General features: G+C 67.9%; 1 protein-coding gene across 1 annotated transcript; it reads right to left on the bottom strand.

Annotated features, from left to right (window-relative positions):
* Nucleotides 1-2,764: 2,764 nt before the first annotated feature.
* Nucleotides 2,765-22,233, bottom strand: LOC141477735 (ephrin type-B receptor 4-like; the record flags this gene model as incomplete). The annotated part of the gene is given in 16 exon segments (XM_074166980.1): nt 2,765-2,867; nt 3,494-3,623; nt 3,696-3,709; nt 4,562-4,755; nt 5,944-6,093; nt 7,491-7,709; nt 8,769-9,016; nt 9,677-9,923; nt 10,743-11,014; nt 13,036-13,165; nt 15,978-16,127; nt 17,161-17,238; nt 17,240-17,283; nt 18,253-18,770; nt 19,800-19,996; nt 22,163-22,233. Coding segments are annotated over 16 exon segments (2,765 nt in total), but the record flags the coding sequence as incomplete, so codon positions are not given.
* Nucleotides 22,234-22,377: the final 144 nt, after the last annotated feature.

Raw genomic sequence — 22,377 nt, 5'->3', positions numbered from 1 at the left:
GGGATGGTGGTGGCCCTGGGGACAGTGGAGAACGTGGTGGGCTTGGGGACAATGGGGGCCTTGGGGACAACAGGAGCCTTGGGGACAACGGGAGCCTTGGGGACCTCCAGGATCATGGTGGCCCTTGGTGAGACCTGGGGCTATGGGGACAACAGGGGCTATGGGGACACCTGGGATGGTGGTGGCCTTGGGGACAACGGGGGCCTTGGGGACCCCCAGGATCATGGTGGCCCTTGGTGAGACCTGGGGCCATGGGGACAACAGGGGCTATGGGGACACCTGGGATGGTGGTGGCCCTGGGGACAGTGGAGAACGTGGTGGCCCTGGGGACATTGGAGAACGGGGGGACACCTGGGACTATGGGGAGACCTGGGACTATGGGGACAATGGGGACACCTGGGATGGTGGTGGCCTTGGGGACAACGGGGGCCTTGGGGACAACGGGAGCCTTGGGGACCCCCAGAATCATGGTGGCCCTTGGTGAGACCTGGGGCCATGGGGACAACAGGGGCTATGGGGACACCTGGGATGGTGGTGGCCCTGGGGACAGTGGAGAACGTGGTGGGCTTGGGGACATTGGAGAACGTGGGGACACCTGGGACTATGGGGAGACCTGGGACTATGGGGACAATGGGGACACCTGGGATGGTGGTGGCCTTGGGGACAACGGGGGCCTTGGGGACAACGGGAGCTTTGGGGACCCCCAGGATCATGGTGGCCCTTGGTGAGACCTGGGGCCATGGGGACAACAGGGACCGTGGGGACAAGGGGAGCAGCTGGGAGTGTGGTGGCCCTGGGGACAATGGAGAAGATGGTGGCCCTGGGGAGCGTGGGGACACCTGGGGTCACGGGGACGACGGGGACCGTGGTGGCCCTGGGGACATGGGAGAACGTGGTGGGCTTGGGGACATTGGAGAACGTGGGGACACCTGGGACTATGGGGAGACCTGGGACTATGGGGACCATGGGGACACCTGGGATGGTGGTGGCCTTGGGGACAACGGGGGCCTTGGGGACAATGGGAGCCTTGGGGACAACGGGAGCCTTGGGGACCCCCAGGATCATGGTGGCCCTTGGTGAGACCTGGGGCCATGGGGACAACAGGGGCTATGGGGACACCTGGGATGGTGGTGGCCCGGGGGACAGTGGAGAATGTGGTGGGCTTGGGGACAGTGGAGAACGTGGGGACACCTGGGACTATGGGGAGACCTGGGACCATGGGGACACCTGGGATGGTGGTGGCCTCGGGGACATTGGAGACCGTGGTGGCCTTGGGGACAACGGGGGCCTTGGGGACCTCCAGGATCACGGTGGCCCTTGGTGACACCTGGGGCCATGGAGACATCTGGGGCTATGGGGACACCCGGGATGATGGTGGCCCTTGGGGACAACGGGGACCATGGGGACACCTGGGATGGTGGTGGCCCTTGGGGACATTGGAGACCGTGGTGGCCTCGGGGACCCCCAGGAACGTGGTGGCCCTTGGGGACACCTGGGGCCATGGGGACGCCTTGGGGACAACGAGGACCACGGGGACAATGAGGAGGACCGTGGTGGCCTTGGGGACACCCTCCCCCGGCCTGGCCCCGCCCCCTCATTTGCATACCGCGGGGGGGGGGGGGAGGGGCAGGGAGGAGCCGCCGCTTTTTATTGGCTCCCGTTTTGGGCCGGAAAGTCCCAGAATCGGTGAAAAAAAAAAAAGCCACAAAAACCGACCAATAAAAAGAGAAAGAACTGCCCGGGACACGCCCACCTGCGGCCACGCCCATCGGGGACCACGCCCACCCGCGGCCACGCCCATCGGGGACCACACCCCCAAACAGGCCCCACCCACTGGGACCACGCGCCCCCTCCCCCCCCGGGGGCGTGGCCTTTCCCCAGCCCCACCCTCATCGGTTGAAGGGAAAGGGCGGGGCCAAAGCGCTGTGACATCATCAGGGGCCCTTATGACATCACCGGGGAAGGGCCAATGAGATGCCGGCAGTGACATCACAGGCCAGGCCCCGCCCACCTCCCTGTGACATCACCAACCTGGAGCCCGTGGGCGATGATGTAATTGGCGCCGGTGATGTCACGGTGACATCACGGGGCAAAGTCACACTTTGGTGGCCATCTTGGGGCGGCCATCTTGGGTTGGCAGTCATCTTGGGGTGGCCATCTTGGCACAACGGCCATCTTGGGGTGGCCATCTTGGCTTGGTGACCTCTTGGGGCAGCCATCTTGGCTTGGTGGCCATCTTGGGGTGGCCATCTTGGCTTGGTGGCCATCTTGGGGCAGCCATCTTGGCTTGGTGGCCATCTTGGGGCAGCCATCTTGGCTTGGCAATCATCTTGGGGTGGCCATCTTGGCACAATGGCCATCTTGGTTCAGCCATCTTGGCTTGGTGGCCATCTTGGGGTGGCCATCTTGGCTTGGTGGCCATCTTGGGATGACCATCTTGGTTTGGCAGCCATCTTGGTTCAGCCATCTTGGCTTGGTGGCCATCTTGGGGCGGCCATCTTGGCTTGGTGGCCATCTTGGGGCAGCCATCTTGGCTTGGCAGTCATCTTGGGGCAGCCATCTTGGCTTGGTGGCCACCTTGGTTCAGCCATCTTGGCTTGGTGGCCATCTTGGGGTGGCCAACTTGGCACGACAGCCATCTTGGTTCAGCCATCTCGGCTTGGTGGCCATCTTGGTGACTCAACCAGGGCCCAGCCCCTCCGAGCGGGTCCATGGTGTCCCGGTGGCCATCTTGGAAGGGGCGTGGCCAGGGCAGGGGCGTGGCTCAGAAGTGGGGGTCCCCCTTGGGGGGGCTCTGCAGGCTCTGGGCGCTGTCGAGGATGCGCTGCTGGTGGCCGGCCAATGTCACCCCCATGCGCAGCAGGTCCCTGGGGGGGGGCAACGGGGGTCACCTCCGTGTCCCCTCGCCCCCCCTGTCTCCCCCAACACCCCCATATCCCCCAATGTCCCCCCCAAGTCCCCCATTTCACCCCACATCCCCATGTCCCCCCCTGTCCCTGTGTCCCCCCAAGTCCCCGTACCCACCTATACCTCATGTGACCCCCATGGCCCCCCCCATCTTCGTGTCCCCTCCCACCCCTGTGTCACCCCCCCACCCCATGTCCCTTCTGTCTCCCCACACCCCCATGTTCCCCCCCCCGTCCCCATATCCCCCCCATCCCCATGTCCCCCATACCCCCCTAGGCCCTATGTGCATCTCATGTCCCCCCCCTTCCTTGTGTCCCCCCTCACCCCCGTGTCCCCCCCATCCCCATGTCCCCCCACTCCCCCCCAGCCCCTCCGACCTCCCCATGCCCCCCCGTGCCCCCCATCCCCCTGCACCCCCCCCCAGCCCCCCCATACTCGCTGCGCAAGCCAGGGCAGCAGCTCCAGGCTGGTGACCCCAACACTGCTGAAGGTCCCCCCCCATCCCCACGTCCCCCCCACCCCCGTGCCCCCCCATGCTCCCCCGTGCCCCCCGACCCCCCGTGCCCCCCCCAGCCCCCCCCCATACTCGCTGCGCAGCCGGGGCAGCAGCTCCAGGCTGGTGACGCCGGCGCTGCTGAAGGTCTCCTCGTACCGGCCCAGCTGGAGGGTGCGGAGCCACTCGCCCACCGAGGCGAAAGGGGTCCCCCCGGGGGGACCTGGGGGGCCGGGGGGGGGCCAGCCGGGGTGGGGACGGCCTGTGGGGACACAGGGGTGTGGGTCAGCCCCACGGCGTCCCAGAAGTCTCACCCAAAGGGGAGCCGGGCATCCTGTGACCCCCACCCACAGACTCAGATCTCCATGACCCCCTGTCCTAAGAGGACCCCAGGTGTCCTGTGACCCCCACCCAGGCATCTTGTGACCCCCAACCATGGACCCAGGCACCCTGTGCCCCCCCCGACCCCAGGACCCCAGGCTTCCAGGACCCCTCACCCCCGACTCCAGGCATCCTGTGACCCCCACCCCTGACCCCAGGCTTCCAGGACCCCCACCCCTGACCCCAGGCATCTGTGACCCCCACCCAGGCATCTTGTGACCCCCAACCATGGACCCAGGCTTCCAGGACCCCTCACCCCTGACCCCAGGCATCTGTGACCCCCACGCAGGCATCTTGTGACCCCCAACCATGGACCCAGGCTTCCAGGACCCCCACCCCTGGCCCCAGGCATCTGTGACCCCCACCCAGGCATCTTGTGACCCCCAACCATGGACCCAGGCTTCCAGGACCCCCACCCCTGGCCCCAGGCATCTGTGCCCCCCCTGGCCCCCGGACCCCAGGCTTCCAGGGCCCCCACCCCTGACCCCAGGCATCTGTGACCCCCACCCAGGCATCTTGTGACCCCCAACCATGGACCCAGGCTTCCAGGACCCCCACCCATGGACCCAGGCATCTGTGCCCCCCACCCAGGCATCTTGTGACCCCCAACCACGGACCCAGGCACCCTGTGCCCCCCCCGACCCCAGGACCCCAGGCTTCCAGGACCCCTCACCCCCGACTCCAGGCATCCTGTGACCCCCAACCCATGGACCCAGGCGTCTGTGACACCCCCCACCCCCCACCCCATGTACCCCAGCCCCCTCTCGCCCACCCCGTTACCGGTGCGTGTCGGGGGCGGTGACGCGCAGGGTGTCGGGGTGCCGGATGAGGCGGTCGAGGGCGCTGACGATGTCGGGGAAGCGGGGCCGGGCGTTGCGGTCGCGCTGCCAACAGTCCAGCATCAGGCGGTGCAGCGCCGTGGGGCAGCGGGGGGGCGGCGGCAGGCGGTAATCCTGCTCGATGGCGTTGATCACCTGGGGGGGACAAGGGGGTCAAGGGGAGGGGGGGGGGGGGGGCCACAGGCATCCGGGACCCCCCAAAAACCTCACCGGGGGCACTCAGGTATCCAGGGAACTCCCTGCCCCATGGAGGGCCCAGGGAAGTCCCTGCCCCATAGGGGACCAAGGAATCCCGGCCCCCCCAAATCCTTACTTGGGGGGGGGGACTCAGGCATCCAGGGGGGACCCAGGTGTCCGGGGGACCCCCTGCCCCATGGAGGACCCAAGGAATCCCAGCCCCCCAAATCCTCACAGGGGGACGCAGGCGTCTGGGGACCCCCTGCCCCATGGGGAACCCAAGGAAGTCCCTGCCCCATAGAGGACCCAGGCATCTGGGGGACCCTCTGCCCCATAGGGGACCCAGGCATCTGGGAGGATCCAAGGGTCAAGCATGGAGGACCCAAGGAAGTCCCTGCCCCATAGGGGACCCAGGTGTCCCGGCCCCCCAAATCCTCACAGGGGGACCCAGGCGTCTGGGGACCCCCTGCCCCATGGGGGACCCAAGAAAGTCCCTGCCCCATAGGGGACCCAGGCGTCCAGGAGGATCCATGGGTCCAGGGGGGACCCAGGCATCTGGGGGACCCCCTGCCCCAGTGGGGCCCAAGAAAGTCCCTGCCCCATAGAGGACCCAGGCATCTGGGGGACCCCCTGCCCCATAGGGGACCAAGGTGTCCAGGAGGGGGCCCAAGCATTTGGGGGGGACCCAGGTGTTTGGGGGGGGTCCCAGGTGTTTTGGGGGGGTCCCAGGTGTTTTGGGGGGGGACACAGGTTTTGGGGGGGACCCGCGTGTTTTGGGGTGTCCCCCCGAGACCCCCCTCTCCCCTCTAGCCCCCCCACGGGACCCGGGTGTCCCCACTGTCCCCCATCGTCCAAGGGACACAGGCATCCAGGGAGGACCCAGGTGTTTGGGGGGGGACCCCAGGTGTTTTGGGGGGGGACACAGGTTTTGGGGGGGACCCGGGTGTTTTGGGGTGTCCCCCCGAGACACACCCACCCCCCCCCAGGTTTTGGGGTGACTCACATCCTGGTTGGACACATCCCAGTAGGGACGCTCCCCGAAGGACATCCCCCTCCCCTGCCCCACAGGGGGACCCCAGGAGTTTGGGGGTGCCCCCATCCCCTCCTCTCCTCGCCCCCTCCCCCCCAGGTTTTGGGGTGACTCACATCCTGGTTGGACATGTCCCAGTAGGGGCGCTCCCCGAAGGACATCACCTCCCACATGACGATGCCGTAGCTCCAGGCGTCACTGGCCGAGGTGAACTTGCGGAGGGCGATGGCCTCCGGCGCCGTCCAGCGGATGGGGATCTTCCCCCCCTGCCCGTGGGGCGCTCGTGGGTGTGGGGTGTCCCCACAGGTGGGGAACCCCCAAACTCCCCATCACCAACCCCAAGGAAGAACCCACCCCCCGAGGGACCCCAGGTGTCCAGGAGAAGCTAAAGCTTTGAGGAACCCCAACCCTTGAGGGACACGGGAACCTGGAGAACCTCAACCCTGGTGGGACCCCAAAGCCTTGAGGGACCTCTGTCCAGGAGAACCCCAATTCTGGTGGGACCCCAACTCTTGAGAGACCCCAACCCTGATGGGACCCCAACCCTTGAGAGATTCCAACCCCTGAGGGACACGGGAACCTGGAGAACCTTAACTCTGGTGGGACCCCAAAGCCTTGAGGGACCTCTGTCCAGGAGAACCCCAATTCTGGTGGGACCCCAACTCTTGAGAGACCTAAACCCTTAAGACACCCCAACCCTGGTGGAACCCCAACCCTTGAGAGATCCTAACCCTTGAGAAACCCCAACCCTGCAGACATCTCAACCTTTGAGACACCCCAACCCTGGTGAGACCCTCAATCCTGGAGAGACCCCCAACTCTGGTGGAACCCCAACCCTTGAGAAGCCCCAACCCTGGAAACACCCCAACCTTGGTGGGACTCCAACCCTTGAGAGACCCCAATCCTGAGAGACTCCAATCCTGAGAGACCCCAACCCTTAAGACACCCCAACCCTTGAGAAACCCCAATCTTGGAGACACCCCCAACCCTGGAGAGACCTCAACCCTTGGGAGACCCCAGCTCTGATGGAACCCAAACCCCTGAGAGACCCCAACCCTGGTGAGACCCCACCCCTGGAGGGACCCCAACCCTTGAGAAACCCAAACCCTTGAGAAACCCCAACCTTGGAAAGACCGCAACCCTGCAGAGACCCCAACTCTGATGGAACCCAAACCCCTGAGAGATCCCAACCCTTGAGAGACCCCAACCTTGGTGAGACCCCAACCTTGGTGAGACCCCACCCTGAGAGACCCCAAGCTTGGAGACACCCCAACCCTTGAGAAACCCCAACCCTGGAGAGACCCCAACTCTGATGGAACCCAAACCCCTGAGAGATCCCAACCCTTGAGAGACCCCAACCTTGGTGAGACCCCAACCTCGGAGAGACCCCAGCCCTTGGGAGATCCCAACTCTGATGGAACCCAAACCCCTGAGAGACCCCAACCCTGGTGAGACCCCACCCCTGGAGGGACCTCAACCCTTGAGAAACCTCAACCCTTGAGAAACCCCAACCCCGGAGACACCTCAACCCTTGAGAGACCCCAACCCTGGTGGAACCCCAACCCTTAAGAGATCCCAACCCTTGAGAGATCCCAACCCAGGTGCCACCCCAACACTCCACCCCACCCCCCAAGTTATGGGGTGCCCCCCCCCCCCCCCTCACCAAGGAGCTGGTGTAGGTGGGGTCGGGCGAGCTGTCCTCCTGCAGGGCGCGGGAGAGCCCGAAGTCGGAGACCTTGCAGACCAGTTGGGCGTCCACCAGGATGTTCCGGGCGGCCAAGTCCCGGTGAACGAACCCCGTGTCGGCCAAATACCGCATCCCGGCCGCGATGCCCCGCAGCATGGCCACCAGCTGGAGGGGGGGCAAGGACCCCACCCGGCCCTGGAGGGGGACATGGGGGGTCACCCGCAGCATGGCCACCCAAGTCCCCCAATGTCCTTATGTCCCCCCCCACGTCCCCATCTCCCCCCACTGTTCCCATGTCCCCAATTCCCCCAAAGTCCCCCCATGTCCTCATCTCCCCTCGCCCCCCAATGTCCCCATCTCCCCCACCTCCCCCAATGTCCCCGTGTCCCCCCATGTCCCCATCTCCCCCCATCACCCCCAATGTCCCCGTATCCCCCCATCTCCCCTCGGCCCCCAATGTCCCCATCTCCCCCCACCTCCCCCAACGTCCCCACGTCCCCCCATGTCCTCATCTCCCCTCGCCCCCCAATGTCCCCATCTCCCCCCATCACACCCAATGTCCCCGTGTCCCCTCATGTCCCCATCTCCCCCCAATGTCCCCATCTCCCCCCACCTCCCCCAATGTCCCCCCATGTCCCCATCTCCCCCTACTGTCCCCATCTCCCCTCGCCCCCCCAATGTCCCCATCTCCCCCCATCACCCCCAATGTCCCCGTGTCCCCCCATGTCCCCATCTCCCCCAAATGTCCCCATCTCCCCTTGTCCCCCCATGTCCCCATCTCCCCCAAATGTCCCCATCTCCCCCAATGTCCCCACGTCCCCCCATGTCCTCATCTCCCCTTGTCCCCCCATGTCCCCATCTCCCCTCGCCCCCCCAATGTCCCCATCTCCCCCCATCACCCCCAATGTCCCCGTGTCCCCCCATGTCCCCACCTCCCCCAATGTCCCCACATCCCCCCATGTCCCCATCTCCCCTCGCCCCCCCAATGTCCCCATCTCCCCCCATCACCCCCAATGTCCCCATGTCCCCCCATGTCCCCACCTCCCCCAATGTCCCCACATCCCCCCAATGTCCCCATCTCCCCCCATCACCCCCAATGTCCCCGTGTCCCCCCATGTCCCCACCTCCCCCAATGTCCCCGTGTCCCCCCATGTCCCCATCTCCCCCAATGTCCCCATCTCCCCCCACCTCCCCCAAAGTCCCCATGTCCCCCCGATGTTGTGTCCCCCCCCCCCTTCCGTGATGTCCCTGTACCCTGAGGAAGGCGTCGAGGGCCCCGTTCTCCATGAACTCGGTGAGGATCATGGCGGGGGCGCTGGCGGTGACCACCCCCCGCAGCCGCACCACGTTGGGGTGCAGGAACTGCCCCATGCGGGCGGCCTCCCCCAGGAAATCCCGACGCTGACGCTCCCCCGCCCCCCCCTTCAGCGTCTTCACCGCCACCGGCGTCTCGGGGCGCCCCGGCAGCGCCAGGCGGCCGCGGCACACCTCCCCGAACTCCCCTGGGGACAAGGGGGGGGACATTGGGGACACTGACACCCCCCTGAGCCCCCACACACCTCCCCAAAATCCTCCACCCCCCCCCGAGACTCCCCACACCTCCCCAAAATCCTCCACCCCCCCTGAACCCCCCTCACACCTCCCCGAACTCCCCTGGGGACAAGGGGGGGGGACACTGGGGACACTGACACCCCCCTGAGCCCCCCCCTCACCTCCCCAAAATCCTCCACCACCCCTGAGCCCCCCCACACCTCCCCAAAATCCTTCACCCCCCCCCCCGAACCCCCTCCACACCTCCCCGAACTCCCCTAGGGACAACGGGGGGACATTGGGGACATTGGGGACAGTGACACCCCCCCCCAAGCCCCCCCCCACCTCCCCGAACTCCCCTGGGGACAAGGGGGGGGACATTGGGGACACTGACACCCCCCCGAGCCCCCCCACACCTCCCTGAACTCCCCTGGGGACAAGGGGGGGACATTGGGGACCCCACTGGGGACAGGGTGGGGGGACAGGGTGTTGGGGACCCCCCGCCATTGGGGACGGGGGGGGAACAGGGGTTGGGGACCCCCATTAGGGACAGGTTTGGGGACAGGGTGGGGGGGACAGGGTGTTGGGGACCCCCCGTTGGGGACAGGGTTTGGGGGGGGGGGGGGCGTCACCTGCCCCGATGACCTCCTCGATCTTGACGCAGGTGACATCGATCTCCTGCGCGAAGTCCCTCAGGGCCACCCCGGGGTCCTCGTAGGTCAAGGGGTCGATGTACAGCTTCCCCCCTGTCACCCGGACACACACACACACACACACACCCCCCCGGTGGTCACCCCAGGGGGGCGGGGACACGGGGACAGTGTCACTGTCACCATCGTCATCACCCCAGAGGGATGTGGGGACACGGGGACAGTGACACTGTCGTTGTCACCGTCACCCCAGGGGTGTGGGGACACGGGGACAGTGACACCATTGCTGTCACCGTCACCATGGGGACGTGGGGACACCAAGACCACCCCCAGGGGTGTGGGGACAGGGGGACAGTGTCACCGTCACCATCGTCATCACCCCCAGGGGGACGTGGGGACACCGAGATGGTCACCAGGGGGACGTGGAGACACGGGGACAGTGACACCATTGTTGTCACCGTCACCATGGGGACACCAAGACCACCCCCAGGGGTGTGGGGACAGGGGGACACTGTCACCGTCACCATCGTCATCACCCCAGAGGGATGTGGGGACACGGGGACAGTGACACTGTCGTTGTCACCGTCACCCCAGGGGTGTGGGGACACGGGGACAGTGACACCATTGCTGTCACCGTCACCATGGGGACGTGGGGACACCAAGACCACCCCCAGGGGTGTGGGGACAGGGGGACAGTGTCACCGTCACCATCGTCATCACCCCAGGGGGACGTGGGGACACCGAGATGGTCACCAGGGGGATGTGGAGACACGGGGACAGTGACACCATTGTTGTCACCGTCACCATGGGGACACCAAGACCACCCCCAGGGGTGTGGGGACAGGGGGACACTGTCACCGTCACCATCGTCATCACCCCAGAGGGATGTGGGGACACGGGGACAGTAACACTGTCATTGTCACCGTCACCCCAGGGGTGTGGGGACACGGGGACAGTGACACCATTGCTGTCACCGTCACCATGGGGACGGGGGGACACTGAGACCACCCCCAGGGGTGTGGGGACACGGGGACAGTGTCACCGTCACCATCGTCATCACCCCAGGGGGACGTGGGGACACCGAGATGGTCACCAGGGGGACGTGGAGACACGGGGACAGTGACACCATTGTTGTCACCATCACCATGGGGGCACCGAGACCACCCCCAGGGGTGTGGGGACAGGGGGACAGTGTCACCGTCACCGTCACCATCATCATCACCCCAGGGGTGTGGGGACACGGGGACAGTGTCACCGTCACCATCATCGTCGCCCAAAGGGGGTGTGGGGACGCGGGGACAGGGGCCACCGTCATTGTCACTGTCACCCAAGGGGAGTGTGGGGACACAGTGACAGTGTCACCGTCACCACCACTGTCACCCGAGGGGGGTGTGGGAACAACGGGGACAGGGCCATCACCACCCCCAGGGGTGCAGGGACACGGGGACAGTGTCACCGTCACCATCACTGTCACCCCAGGGGGGTGAGGGGACACGGGGACGGTGTCGCCGTCACTGTCACCGTCACCATGGGGACGTGGGGGGGGGGGGACGGGGACTTGGGGACACCGGGGATGGGAACAGCCCTCCCCCACGACCACGATGGGGACACCGTGACTCTGTCACCCTCTGGGGAGGGGACACCGAGTGACCCCGGGTGACCCCAGGTGACCCCGGGTGACACTCACCGTGGGGGCCGGGCCGATCCGTGTCCTCCCTGTGCCGGTGGCTGTAGCGCCTTGGGGGGGGGACACACACACATGGGGACCCCCTGGGCCCCCCCAGGGACTCCCCGGGCCCCCCCTCCCGAGACCCTCAGGGCCCCCCCAAATCTGCCTGGGACCCCTGGGACTCCCGGGACCCCCCCAGGGACCCCCCAGCCCCTCCCCAGCCCCCCCCCCGAGACCCTCAGGGCCCCCCCAGACTCCCCCAACCTCTTCTGAGACCCCAAGGAGCTCCCCAGGGACCCCCAGGGCCCCCCCAGATCCTCCCAATGCCCCCCCCAGGACCCCCTCAGGCCCCCCCCGGGACCCCCCAGCCCCCCTGGGACCCCCGGGACCCCCCAGCCCCTCTCCAGCCCCCCGCTAGACCCTCAGAGGCCCCCCAAACCCCCCTGGGACCCCCAGGACCCCCCCAAAGCTCCCTCAGCCCCCCTGAGCCCCCCCCAAAGACCCCCAGAACCCCCCCAAGTCTCCCTCTAGCCCCCCCCAAGGACCCCCCCATGGCACCCCAGGATGCTCCAATTCCCCCCCCCAAAGCCCCCTCAGCCCCCCTGAGCCCCCCCAGAACCCCTCCAGTCTCCCCCTAGCCCCCCCAAGGACCCCCCCATGGCACCCCAGGATGCTCCAATTCCCCCCCCCAAAGCCCCCTTAGCCCCCCTGAGCCCCCCCCAAGGACCCCCAGAACCCCCCCCCCCCCACCGACCACCAGAATGCTCCATCTCCCCCCAGGGACCCCCCCCCCAGGACTGCCCCCCCCCCTCCCCTGGCCCCCCCCTCACCTGAAGCAGAGCAGGGTCCCCGCCAGCAGCGCCAGCACCAAGAGCCCCCCCAGGGCGGCCGCCCCCCGCCACCAGCCCCCCGTGCTCCCCCCGAGACCCCTCTGCGGGGGGGGGGGCAGCCGTCAGTGCCAGGGGGGGACACACCGGGGGGGGGGTCCCCAGGGTCCCAAAATGGGAGCCCAGGGGGTCCCAAGGGGGGGTTTGGGGGGGTTCCGGGGGGGGGGTTTGGGATCTTGGGGGTTTGAGGGGGGTTTGGGGGTGTTTGGAGGGGTCCCGGGGTGGGGGGGGGAGTTGGGGTGGATGGGTGGGGGTCCCGGGGGGGTTTTAGGGTGCAGGGTGGGTCTGGGGGGGTCCCGGGGGAGGTTTTAGGGGGGTATGTGGGTGTTTGGGGGGGTTTGGGGGGGTCCCGGGGGGGGGGGGGCAGTTGGGGTGGGTTTGGGGGGAGTCCCGGGGGGGTTTTAAGGTGCAGGGTGGGTCTGGGGGGGTCCCGGGGGAGATTTTAGGGGGGTATGTGGGTGTTTGGGGGGTTTGGAGGGGTCCTGGGGGGGGAGTTGGGGTGGGTTTGGGGGGGTCCTGGGGGGGGGGGGGAGTTGGAGTGGGTTTGGGGGGGGGGTCCCGGGGGGGTTTTAGGGTGCAGGGTGGGACTGGGGGGGTCCCAGGGGAGGTTTTAGGGGGGTATGTGGGTGTTTGGGGGGTTTGGGGGGGTCCTGGGGGGGGAGGGGAGTTGGGGTGGGTTTGGGGGGGGTCCCGGGGGGGTTTTAGGGTGCAGGGTGGGTCTGGGGGGGTTCCCAGGGGAGGTTTTGGGGTCCCGGGGGGGGAGGAAGGGTTTTGGGGGTGCTCACCGGCGCCCTGGGTGGTGACGACGGTCTCGGGGCCGAAATCCCCGTATCCGGCTTCGGAGCGGGCCCGGACCCGCACCCCATAGAGCCCCCCCCGGCGCAGCCCCCCCAGCTCCGCCCGCGGCGCCGGCACCTTCAGAAACATGGGGGGGCCCTCCCCGCCCCCCGCCTGCGGGGGTCAGGCCCCCCCCCCTCCCCACAGAGACCCCCCCCAGGAACCCCCAAGGACCCCCAATACCCCAGGGACCCCCAATACCCCCAGGGACCCCCCCCCATACCCCCCCAGGGACCCCCCCAGGAACCTCCAGGGACCCCCAATACCCTAGGGACCCCCCCCCTTACCCCCCCAGGGACCCCCCCAGGAACCCCCAGTGACCCCCAAGCCCCCCAACTTGCCCCCCAGCCCCCCCCGATGTCCCTTGGAGCCCCCCCTCGATGCTCCTATGAGCCCCCCAACACACCCAGGACCCCCAAATGCCCCCCCAGGAGCCCCAAATGCCTTCCAGAAGCCCTCCAGTTACCCCCAGGCCCCCCCACTTGGCCCCCAGCCCCCCCCCCGATGGCCCTTGGAACCCCCCCTTGATGCTCCTATGAGCTCCCCCAACACCCCCAAGACCCCCAAATGCCCCCCAGGAGCCCCCCAATACCCCCAGAAGCTCCCATTAGCCCCCCAGTGACCCCCAGGCCCCCCCACTTACCCCCCAGGCCCCCCCCCGATGTCCCTTGGAAGCCCCCCCTCGATGCTCCTATGAGCCCCCCAACACACCCAGGACCCCCAAATGCCCCCCCAGGAGCCCCAAATGCCTTCCAGAAGCCCTCCAGTTACCCCCAGGCCCCCCCACTTGGCCCCCAGCCCCCCCCCGATGGCCCTTGGAACCCCCCCTTGATGCTCCTATGAGCCCCCCAACACCCCCAAGACCCCCAAATGCCCCCCAGGAGCCCCCCAATACCCCCAGAAGCTCCCATTAGCCCCCCAGTGACCCCCAGGCCCCCCCACTTACCCCCCAGCCCCCCCCCGATGTCCCTTGGAAGCCCCCCTCGATGCTCCTATGAGCCCCCCAACACCCCCAGGACCCCCAAATGCCCCCCCAGGACCCTCAAATGCCCTCCAGAAGCCCTCCAGTTACCCCCAGGCCCCCCCAAATGCCCCTCAGGAGCCCCCCAGTGACCCCCAGGTCCCCCCCCTTGCCCCCCAGCTCCCCCCAATATCCCTTGGAACCCCCCCTCGATTCTCCTATGAGCCCCCCCCCCCCAGGAGCCCCCCAATACCCCCCAGGAGCTCCCAGTAGCCCCCCAATGACCCCCAGACCCCTCCTCAGACACCCCCCCCCCCCCTCCCAAAAGCCATCCCGTGTCCCCCCCCCCCTCACCTTCTCATAGTACTTGACCTCGTAGTCGAGGACGTTGCCCCCGGGGGGGGCCGGGGGGGGGGGTCGGCCACGAGAGCGTCACCCCCGTGGGGGACCCCCCGATCCGCACCACGTCGTACACGGGCAGCGGCACTGGGGGGGGGGGGGGGGGAACAATGCGGGGGGGGTCAGGGTGTTCTCGGGGGGGGGGTCTGGGGGGGGGGGGGGGTGAGGGGTGTCCCTGAGGGGTCCTGGGGTGGGTTTTGGGGTCCCGGGTTGGGGTTTTAGGGGTCCGAGGCCAGGTTCAGGGGTCCCAGGGTAGATTTTGGGGGTCCCAGCTCAGGTTTCGGAGTCCCAGGATGAGTTTGGGGGGGGCTCAGGATGGATTTTGGGGGGGGGGGGGGCCCAAGGCAGGTTTAGGTGGCCCCAGGTTGGATTTGGTGGCCCCAGGATGGATTTTGGTGGCCCCACCTCGGGTTTTAAGGTCCTAGGATGGATTTGGGGGTCCCAGGCCGGGCTTAGGTGGCCCCAGGATGAATTCGGGTGGCCCCAGCTCAGTTTTTTGGGGTCCCAGGATGAGTTTTGGGGGTTCCAGGTTGGGTTTTGGGGGTCCCAGGCCAGGTTTAGGTGGCCCCAGGATGAAATTTGGTGGCCCCAGCTCAGTTTTTGGGTCCCGGGATGGATTTTGGGGTCCCAGGTTTGGTTTTTGGGGCCCCAGGGCAGGTTTAGGTGGCCCCAGGATGAGTTTTGGTAGCCCCGGGATGGATTTTGGTGGCCCCAGCTCTGGTTTCAGGGTCCTAGGATGCATTTTGGGGTCCCAGGGCACGTTTAGGTGGCCCCCAGGATGGATTTTGATGGCCCCGGGTTGGATTTTGGTAGCCCCGGGTTGGATTTTGGTAGCCCCAGGTTGGATTTTGGTGGCCCAAGCTCAGGTTTTGGCATCTCAGGATGAGTTTTGGGAGTCCCAGGGCAGGTTTAGGTGGCCCCAGGCTGGATTTTGGTGGCCCCAGGATGAAATTTGAGGTCCCAGGTTGGATTTTGGTGGCCCAAGCTCAGGTTTTGGCATCTCAGGATGAGTTTTGGGAGTCCCAGGGCAGGTTTAGGTGGCCCCAGGTTGGATTTTGGTAGCCCCCGGGTTGGATTTTGGTGGCCCCAGTTCAGTTTTTGGGCGTCTCAGGATGAGTTTTGGGAGTCCCAGGGCAGGTTTAGGTGGCCCCAGGATGAAATTTGAGGTCCCAGGTTGGGTTTTGGGGAGTCCCAGGGCAGGCTTAGGTGCCCCCAGGATAGATTTTGATGCCCCCCGGGTTGGATTTTGGTGGCCCCGGGTTGGATTTTGGTAGCCCCAGCTCAGTTTTGAGGGTCCCAGGCTGGATTTTGGGGTGTCCCGTCCCCCCTCTCCGTCCTCTCACCGTCCCTGCCGGCGGTGACGTTGATCTCGGGGCCGGGGGGCGCGGGGGGGGGCCATGTGTGAGACGCCGTTGGTGGCGCTGACGGAGAAGCCGTAGGTGACGAGCGGCCCGGAGGCCCGGTGACGGTGACGCCGGGGGCGCGCAGGCGGGGTGGCCCCCGGGAGGAAGGTCAGGGGGGTGCAGGGGCCGCAGGGGGCGCGGGGGGGGGGCAGGCCCGGCACCCCACGGCGTAGGTGAGGTCGGGGCGACCCCCCCCGTCTAAGGGGGGGCTCCATTCCAACCGCACCCCTGAACCGTTCAGTCGGGCCACCAGGCTGCGGGGGGGGCGAGGGGGGGGCTGGAGGGGGGGGGAGAAATGAGGAGAAGGGGGGGGGGGTAAGTGGGGGGGGGGGGGGGGCCAGCACCCATGGGGTGGAGGACACCCCCCCCCAAATCCAGGGACCCAGGGGTTCAGGCCCCCCCCCCGGCCCTATTTCCCCCCCCAACCCATGTCCCCAGGCCCCCCCCATATTCCCCCCCCCGGCCCCCCCCCCCCACCCCCCCCATGCCCCCCCCACATCCCTCTGTGCCCCCCCATGTCCCCACACACACCCCCCCCCGTTCCCCCCCATATCCCCCTCCGTGTGCCCCCCCCGTGTCCCCAGACCCCTGAGCCCCTCCCATGTGTCCCCCCCATGTCCCCCCGCGCCCCCCCATGTCCCCCCCATGTCCCCCCCCAAGTCCCCAGCCCCCCCCATGTCCCCCCAATGTCCCCAAATCCCCCCCATATCCCCCTCCCACACCCCTCCCCAAGTCCCCCCCCACATCCCCCTGTGCTCCACCACGTCCCCCCCCACGTCCCCAGCCCCCCCATGCCCCCCCCGCCCCCCAAGTCCCCCTCTATGTCCCCCCACATCCTCCCATCTCCCCCCCATCCCCACGTTCCCCCCCCGTCCTGTGTCCCCTCCAATGTCCCCGTGTCCCCCCCACGTCCCCCCCACGTCCCCAGCTCCCCCCGTGCCCCTCCATGCCCCCCCATGCCCCCCAAGTCCCCCTCTATGTCCCCCCACGTCCTCCCATCTCCCCCCCCATCCCCACATCCCCCCCCGTCCCGTGTCCCCCCCAATGTCCCCGTGTCCCCCCATGTCCCCCCCACGTCCCCAGCCCCCCAGGCCCTCCCCATATCCCCCCCATGTCCCCCAAGTCCCCCTCTATTTCCCCCCACGTCCTTCCATCTCCCCCCCCATCCCCACATCCCCCCCGTCCCGTGTCCCCCCCAATGTCCCCGTGTCCCCCCACATCCCCCCCACGTCCCCAGCCCCCCCGTGCCCCCCCCGTGTCCCCCCCCAACACTGACCGGAGCAGCGCAGCGTGGGTCCCTCGCCGGGGGCCCGGTAGAATCCGGGGCGACAGGGGCAGGAGGTGGCCCCGGGGGAGGGGGCTTGGCTGAGGGGGGGGCAGGGCTCGCACCGACCCCCCCCCTGCCTCCGCCTTAAAGGTTTCGGGGGGGCAGGCTTGGGGGGGGGAGGAAGGAGGGGGAAAAAGAGGTGGTAGAAGGTCCCCGGGACCCCCAGGATGCTCTAAACCCCCCCCCCACCCCCCCCCCCCCCGAGTCCCCCATGAGCCCCCCCAGGATCCCCAGAACCCCCCCAGCCCATCCTGAGACCCCCCCCAGAGACCCCCAAGATGCTCCAACTCCCCCCCCACCCCGAGTCTCCCAGAGCCCCCCCAAGGACCCTCCTGGCACCTCCCAAGCCCCCCCCCCCCCCGGACCCTCCTGAGCCCCCCCAAAGACCCCAGGCTGCTCCACCCCCCCCAACAAAAAAGCCCCCCAGAACTCCCAGGACCCCCCTAGAACCCTCCCAGACCCCCCTAGGGACCCCTGGAGCCCCCCTGGAACCCTCCCAGACCCCCCAGAGACCCCAAGATCCCCTTAGAACCCCCCTAGAACCTTCCCAGACCCCCCTTGGAACTCTCCCCGACCCCCCAGAGACCCCCAGGGACCCCAAGATCCCCCCTGGAACTCTCCCAGACCCCCCAGAGACCCCCAGGGACCCCAAGATCCCCTTAGAACCCCCCTGAAACTCTCCCAGACCCCCCAGAGACCCCCAGGGACCCCAAGATCCCCTTAGAACCCCCCGAGAACCTTCCCAGACCCCCCCTGGAACTCTCCCAGACCCCCCAGAGACCCTCAGGGACCCCAAGATCCCCTTAGAACCCCCCTAGAACCTTCCCAGACCCCCCCTGGAACTCTCCCAGACCCCCCAGAGACCCCAAGATCCCCTTAGAACCCCCCGAGAACCTTCCCAGACCCCCCTGGAACTCTCCAAGACCCCCCAGAGACGCCAAGATCCCCTTAGAACCCCCTTAGAACCCTCCCAGACCCCCCCAGGGACCGCCAGGACCCCCCCCAGATCCCCTCAGGACCCCTCTAGAACCCCCCCAGGATCCAAACAACACCCCCCCCCCCCCCCCAAACTCACCGCGACACCCCAGCCCCCCGTCGGGTTCCCTGCCGGGGCCGCAGACGCACCCCTGGGCGGGGGGTTCAGCCCACCTCCCGTCCTCCCGGCAATACATAACGGGGGCCCCCGCCCCCACCGGCACGGCCCCCTCCAGGCACCTGCCGGCCACCGGGGCCACCAGTTCACGGGGAACGGTGGCCGGGAAGCGGGCCAGGCGGGCGGTGACCTCGGGACAACGCTGGAAGTACAGGCGGACGGAGAGGAGGGCCATGCAGGCCCCCAGGTCCTGGAAAGCCAAATAAAACCCCTCCCGGCTGAGGGGCCCCAAGCGCAGGGTCTTGCGGTTGACGCGGCCGGACGGGCGTCCCCCCCCGGTGGCCGCCCCCCCCCGACGCGAGAGGTGCTCGGCCGCCACCGTGTCCACCTTGACGTAGGGGTTCTCCATCCAGGGGGGGGTCAGGGCCGTGGCGGTGTCGGCGTCGGCCTCGTGGTAGAAGACGTTGAAGGTTTCTTTGCAGGGGCGGGGGGGGAAGGGGCTGCGGCGGGGGCGGCCGTTGCCGTGGGTATCGCGGTTGCCGGGGCCGTTGCTAAGGGTATGGGGGTTGTTAGGGCCGTTTCCAAGGCTGTTGCTAGGAGCATCGTGGTTTCCGGGGTCATTGTCGAGGCCGTTGCTAAGGGTATCGTGGTTGCCAGGGCCGTTGCTAAGGGTATGGGGGTTGTTAGAGCCGTTTCCAAGGCTGTTGCTAGGAGCATCGTGGTTTCCGGGGTCATTTTCAAGGCCGTTGCTAAGGGTATCGTGGTTGCCAGGGCCGTTGCTAAGAGGATCGTGGTTGCCAGGGCCGTTGCTAAGGGTATGGGGGTTGTTAGGGCCGTTTCCAAGGCTGTTGCTAGGAGCATCGTGGTTTCCGGGGTCATTTCCAAGGCTGTTGCTAAGGGTATCGTGGTTGCTAGGGCCGTTGCTAAGGGTATCGCGGTTGTCAGGGCTGTTGCTAAGGGTATCAAGGTTGTTAGGACCATTTCCAGGGCTGTTGCTAGGAGCATCGTGGTTGCCAGGGCCGTTGCTAAGGGTATGGTGGTCGCCAGGCCCGTTGCCAAGGGAAACCCGGTCGCCAAGACCGTAGCCAAGGCCGTTGCTAGGAGCATCATGGTTGCTGCGCCCGTTGCTATGGGAACGGATGTTGCTGGGACCGTTGCCAAGGCCGTTGCTAAGGGCGTCCCGGTTGCTGGGCCCGTTTCTAAGGGCACCACGGTTGCTGGGGTTGTCGTCAAGACCGTTGCTAAGGGCATCCTGGTTGCTGGGGTAGTTGCTAAGGGCATCCCGGTTGCCGGGGTCATTGTCAAGACCGTTGCTAGGGGCATCCCGGTTGCCGGGGCGGTTGCTAGGAACATCCCGGTTGCCGGTACCATCGCCCAGAGCATCTTGGTGGCGGGGTCCATCCCCGTGGGCGTCCCTGGGGGTGTTCGGGGGGCTGTCCCCGTGGCGGGGGGTGTCCGTGGGGGTGTCCCCGTGTGGGGGGGGCGTCGGCGTCCCCGGGGGGGCGTCCCCTCGCGGGGGGGCGCGACGCTGTCGGCGGGGGAGGCTGTCGCAGGCCAGCAGGGTGAAGCGGAGCTCGGCGTAGACGTGGGTGGCCCCCCGGCGCGGCACCCACCCCGAGCGCAGCCAACTGTTCTGGGGGGGGCCGGGGGGGCCCAACCCCGAACAAACCTCGAAGGTGCGCACCGAGGCCTGGCGCTCCTCGTCCAGCCCGCTCAGCTCCTCCCACTGCCACCGCCCGGGGACAGCGGGGGACACGGCGGCGGGGGGGGGGGGACACATCAGGGGACAGGGGGGGACATCAGGGGACGGGGGAAGGGGGGGGGGATCAGGGGACGGGGGGGACATCAGAGGATGGGGGAAGGGGGGGACATCAGGGATGGGGGACATTGGGGGGGGACAGAGGGGACAAGGGAATGGGGGGTACATCAGGGATGGGGGGGGACACGGGGGACAGGGGGGTACATCAGGGATGGGGGGGACATTAAGGGATGGGGGAAGGGGGGGACATCAGGGATGGGGGGGGATCAGGGGACGGGGGGGACATTAGGGAGGGGGGACATGGGGGGGACACAGGGGACAAGGGAATGGGGGGGACATCAGGGATGGGGGGGGACACGGGGGACAGGGGGGTACATCAGGGACGGGGGGGACATTAGGGAGGGGGGACATGGGGGGGACACAGGGGACAAGAGAATGGGGGGGACATCAGGGATGGGGGGGGAAACGGGGGACAGGGGGGTACATCAGGGATGGGGGGGACATCAGGGATGGGGGGGACATCGTGGTACGGGGGGGTACATCAGGGGACAGGGGGGGACATTAGGGAGGGGGGATATCAGGGGACAAGGGAATGGGGGGGACATCAGGGATGGGGGGGGACACAGGGGACAGGGGGGTACATCAGGGATGGGGGGGACATTAGGGGACAGGGGAAGGGGGGAGACATCAGGGAGGGGGGGCATCAGGGGACGGGGGGGACATTAGGGAGGGGGGGACATCAGGGGACAAGGGAATGGGGGGGGACATCAGGGATGGGGGGGGACATCGGGGGATGGGGGGGACATTAGGGATGGGGGACATCAGGGGACAGGGGAAGGGGGGAGACATCGGGGGGGGCATCAGGGGACAGGGGGGGACATTAGGGAGGGGGGATATCAGGGGACAAGGGAATGGGGGGGACATCAGGGATGGGGGGGACATTAGGGGACGGGGGGGACACGGGGACATCAGGGGACAAAGAAGACAGGGGGGATGGGGGGGACATTAAGGACGGGGGGTGACAGCAGGGGATGGGGGGGACACAGGGGGGGACACGGGGGACATTAGGAAGGGGGGGACATGGGGACATGGGGGGGTCACAGATAAGGGACACGGCGGGGGGGGGGACAGGGAGGTGAGCGGCGGTGGAGACGCCCCGCTCCCTCTGTCCCCATGTCCCCCCCATCCCTGGGGCCCCCCCGTGTCCCCCCACGTCCCCCCATGTCCCCGTGTTCCCCCCGTCCCTGTGTCCCCCCCATCCCCATGTCCCCCCCAACCCCATCTCCCCCCACGTCCCCCCATGTCCCTCTGTCCCCACGTCCCCGTGTCCCCCCGTGTCCCCCCCATCCCCGTGTCCCCCCATGTCCCCCCATCCCCATCTCCCCCCATCTCCCCCCACTTCCCCCCATGTCCCTCTGTCCCCACGTCCCCGTGTCCCCCCATGTCCCCCCCATCCCCGTGTCCCCCCACGTCTCCCCATGTCCCCCTATGTCCCTGTGTCCCCCCATGTCCCCCCATGTCCCCGTGTCCCCCCCATCCCCGTGTCCCCCCATGTCCCCCCATCCCCATCTCCCCCCATGTCCCCCATGTCCCCGTGTCCCCCCATCCCCATGTCCCCCCCAACCCCATCTCCCCCCACGTCCCCCATGTCCCTGTGTCCCCCCATCCCCGTGTCCCCCCATGTCCCCCCATGTCCCCCCCATCCCCACCTCCCCCCACATCCCCCCATGTCCCCGTGTCCCCCCATGTCCCCCCGTCCCCTGATCCCCCCCGATGTCCCCCCCATTCCCCCCACGTCCCCCCATGTCCCCGTGTCCCCCCTGTCCCCGTGTCCCCCCCAACCCCATCTCCCCCCACGTCCCCCCATGTCCCCTCATGTCCCCCCATCCCCATCTCCCCCCACGTCCCCCCATGTCCCCCATGTCCCCATGTCCCCCCCGTCCCTGTGTCCCCCCCATGTCCCCCCATGTCCCTGTGTCCCCCCATGTCCCCCCCATCCCCATCTCCCCCCACGTCTCCCCATGTCCCCCCCATCCCCGTGTCCCCCTATGTCCCCGTGTCCCCCCATGTCCCCCCATGTCCCTGTGTCCCCCCCATCCCCGTGTGTGTCCCCCCCCCCCGGTGTCCCCTCACCTGTCCCTCCCCCGGGGGATACACCGTCCATTTGAGGTCACTCGTCTCCAGCCGCGTGTTCAGCAGCGTCTCTGGGGGGGGGACACACGCTGTGGTGACACCCCCCACCCCACAGGCCCGGACCCCCCGGGTCCCCTCGAGATGTGGGGCCCGGACGCCTGGGGACCCCAGGCGTCCGGGCCCCACATCTCGAGGGGACCCGGGGGATCCGGGCC

The sequence above is a fragment of the Numenius arquata genome, unplaced genomic scaffold (genome assembly GCF_964106895.1).
Source record: "Numenius arquata unplaced genomic scaffold, bNumArq3.hap1.1 HAP1_SCAFFOLD_1213, whole genome shotgun sequence".
NCBI lineage: Eukaryota > Metazoa > Chordata > Aves > Charadriiformes > Scolopacidae > Numenius > Numenius arquata.
The sequence above is the reverse complement of the archived record's forward strand: the minus strand, read 5'-3'. Positions and strand labels throughout refer to the sequence as shown.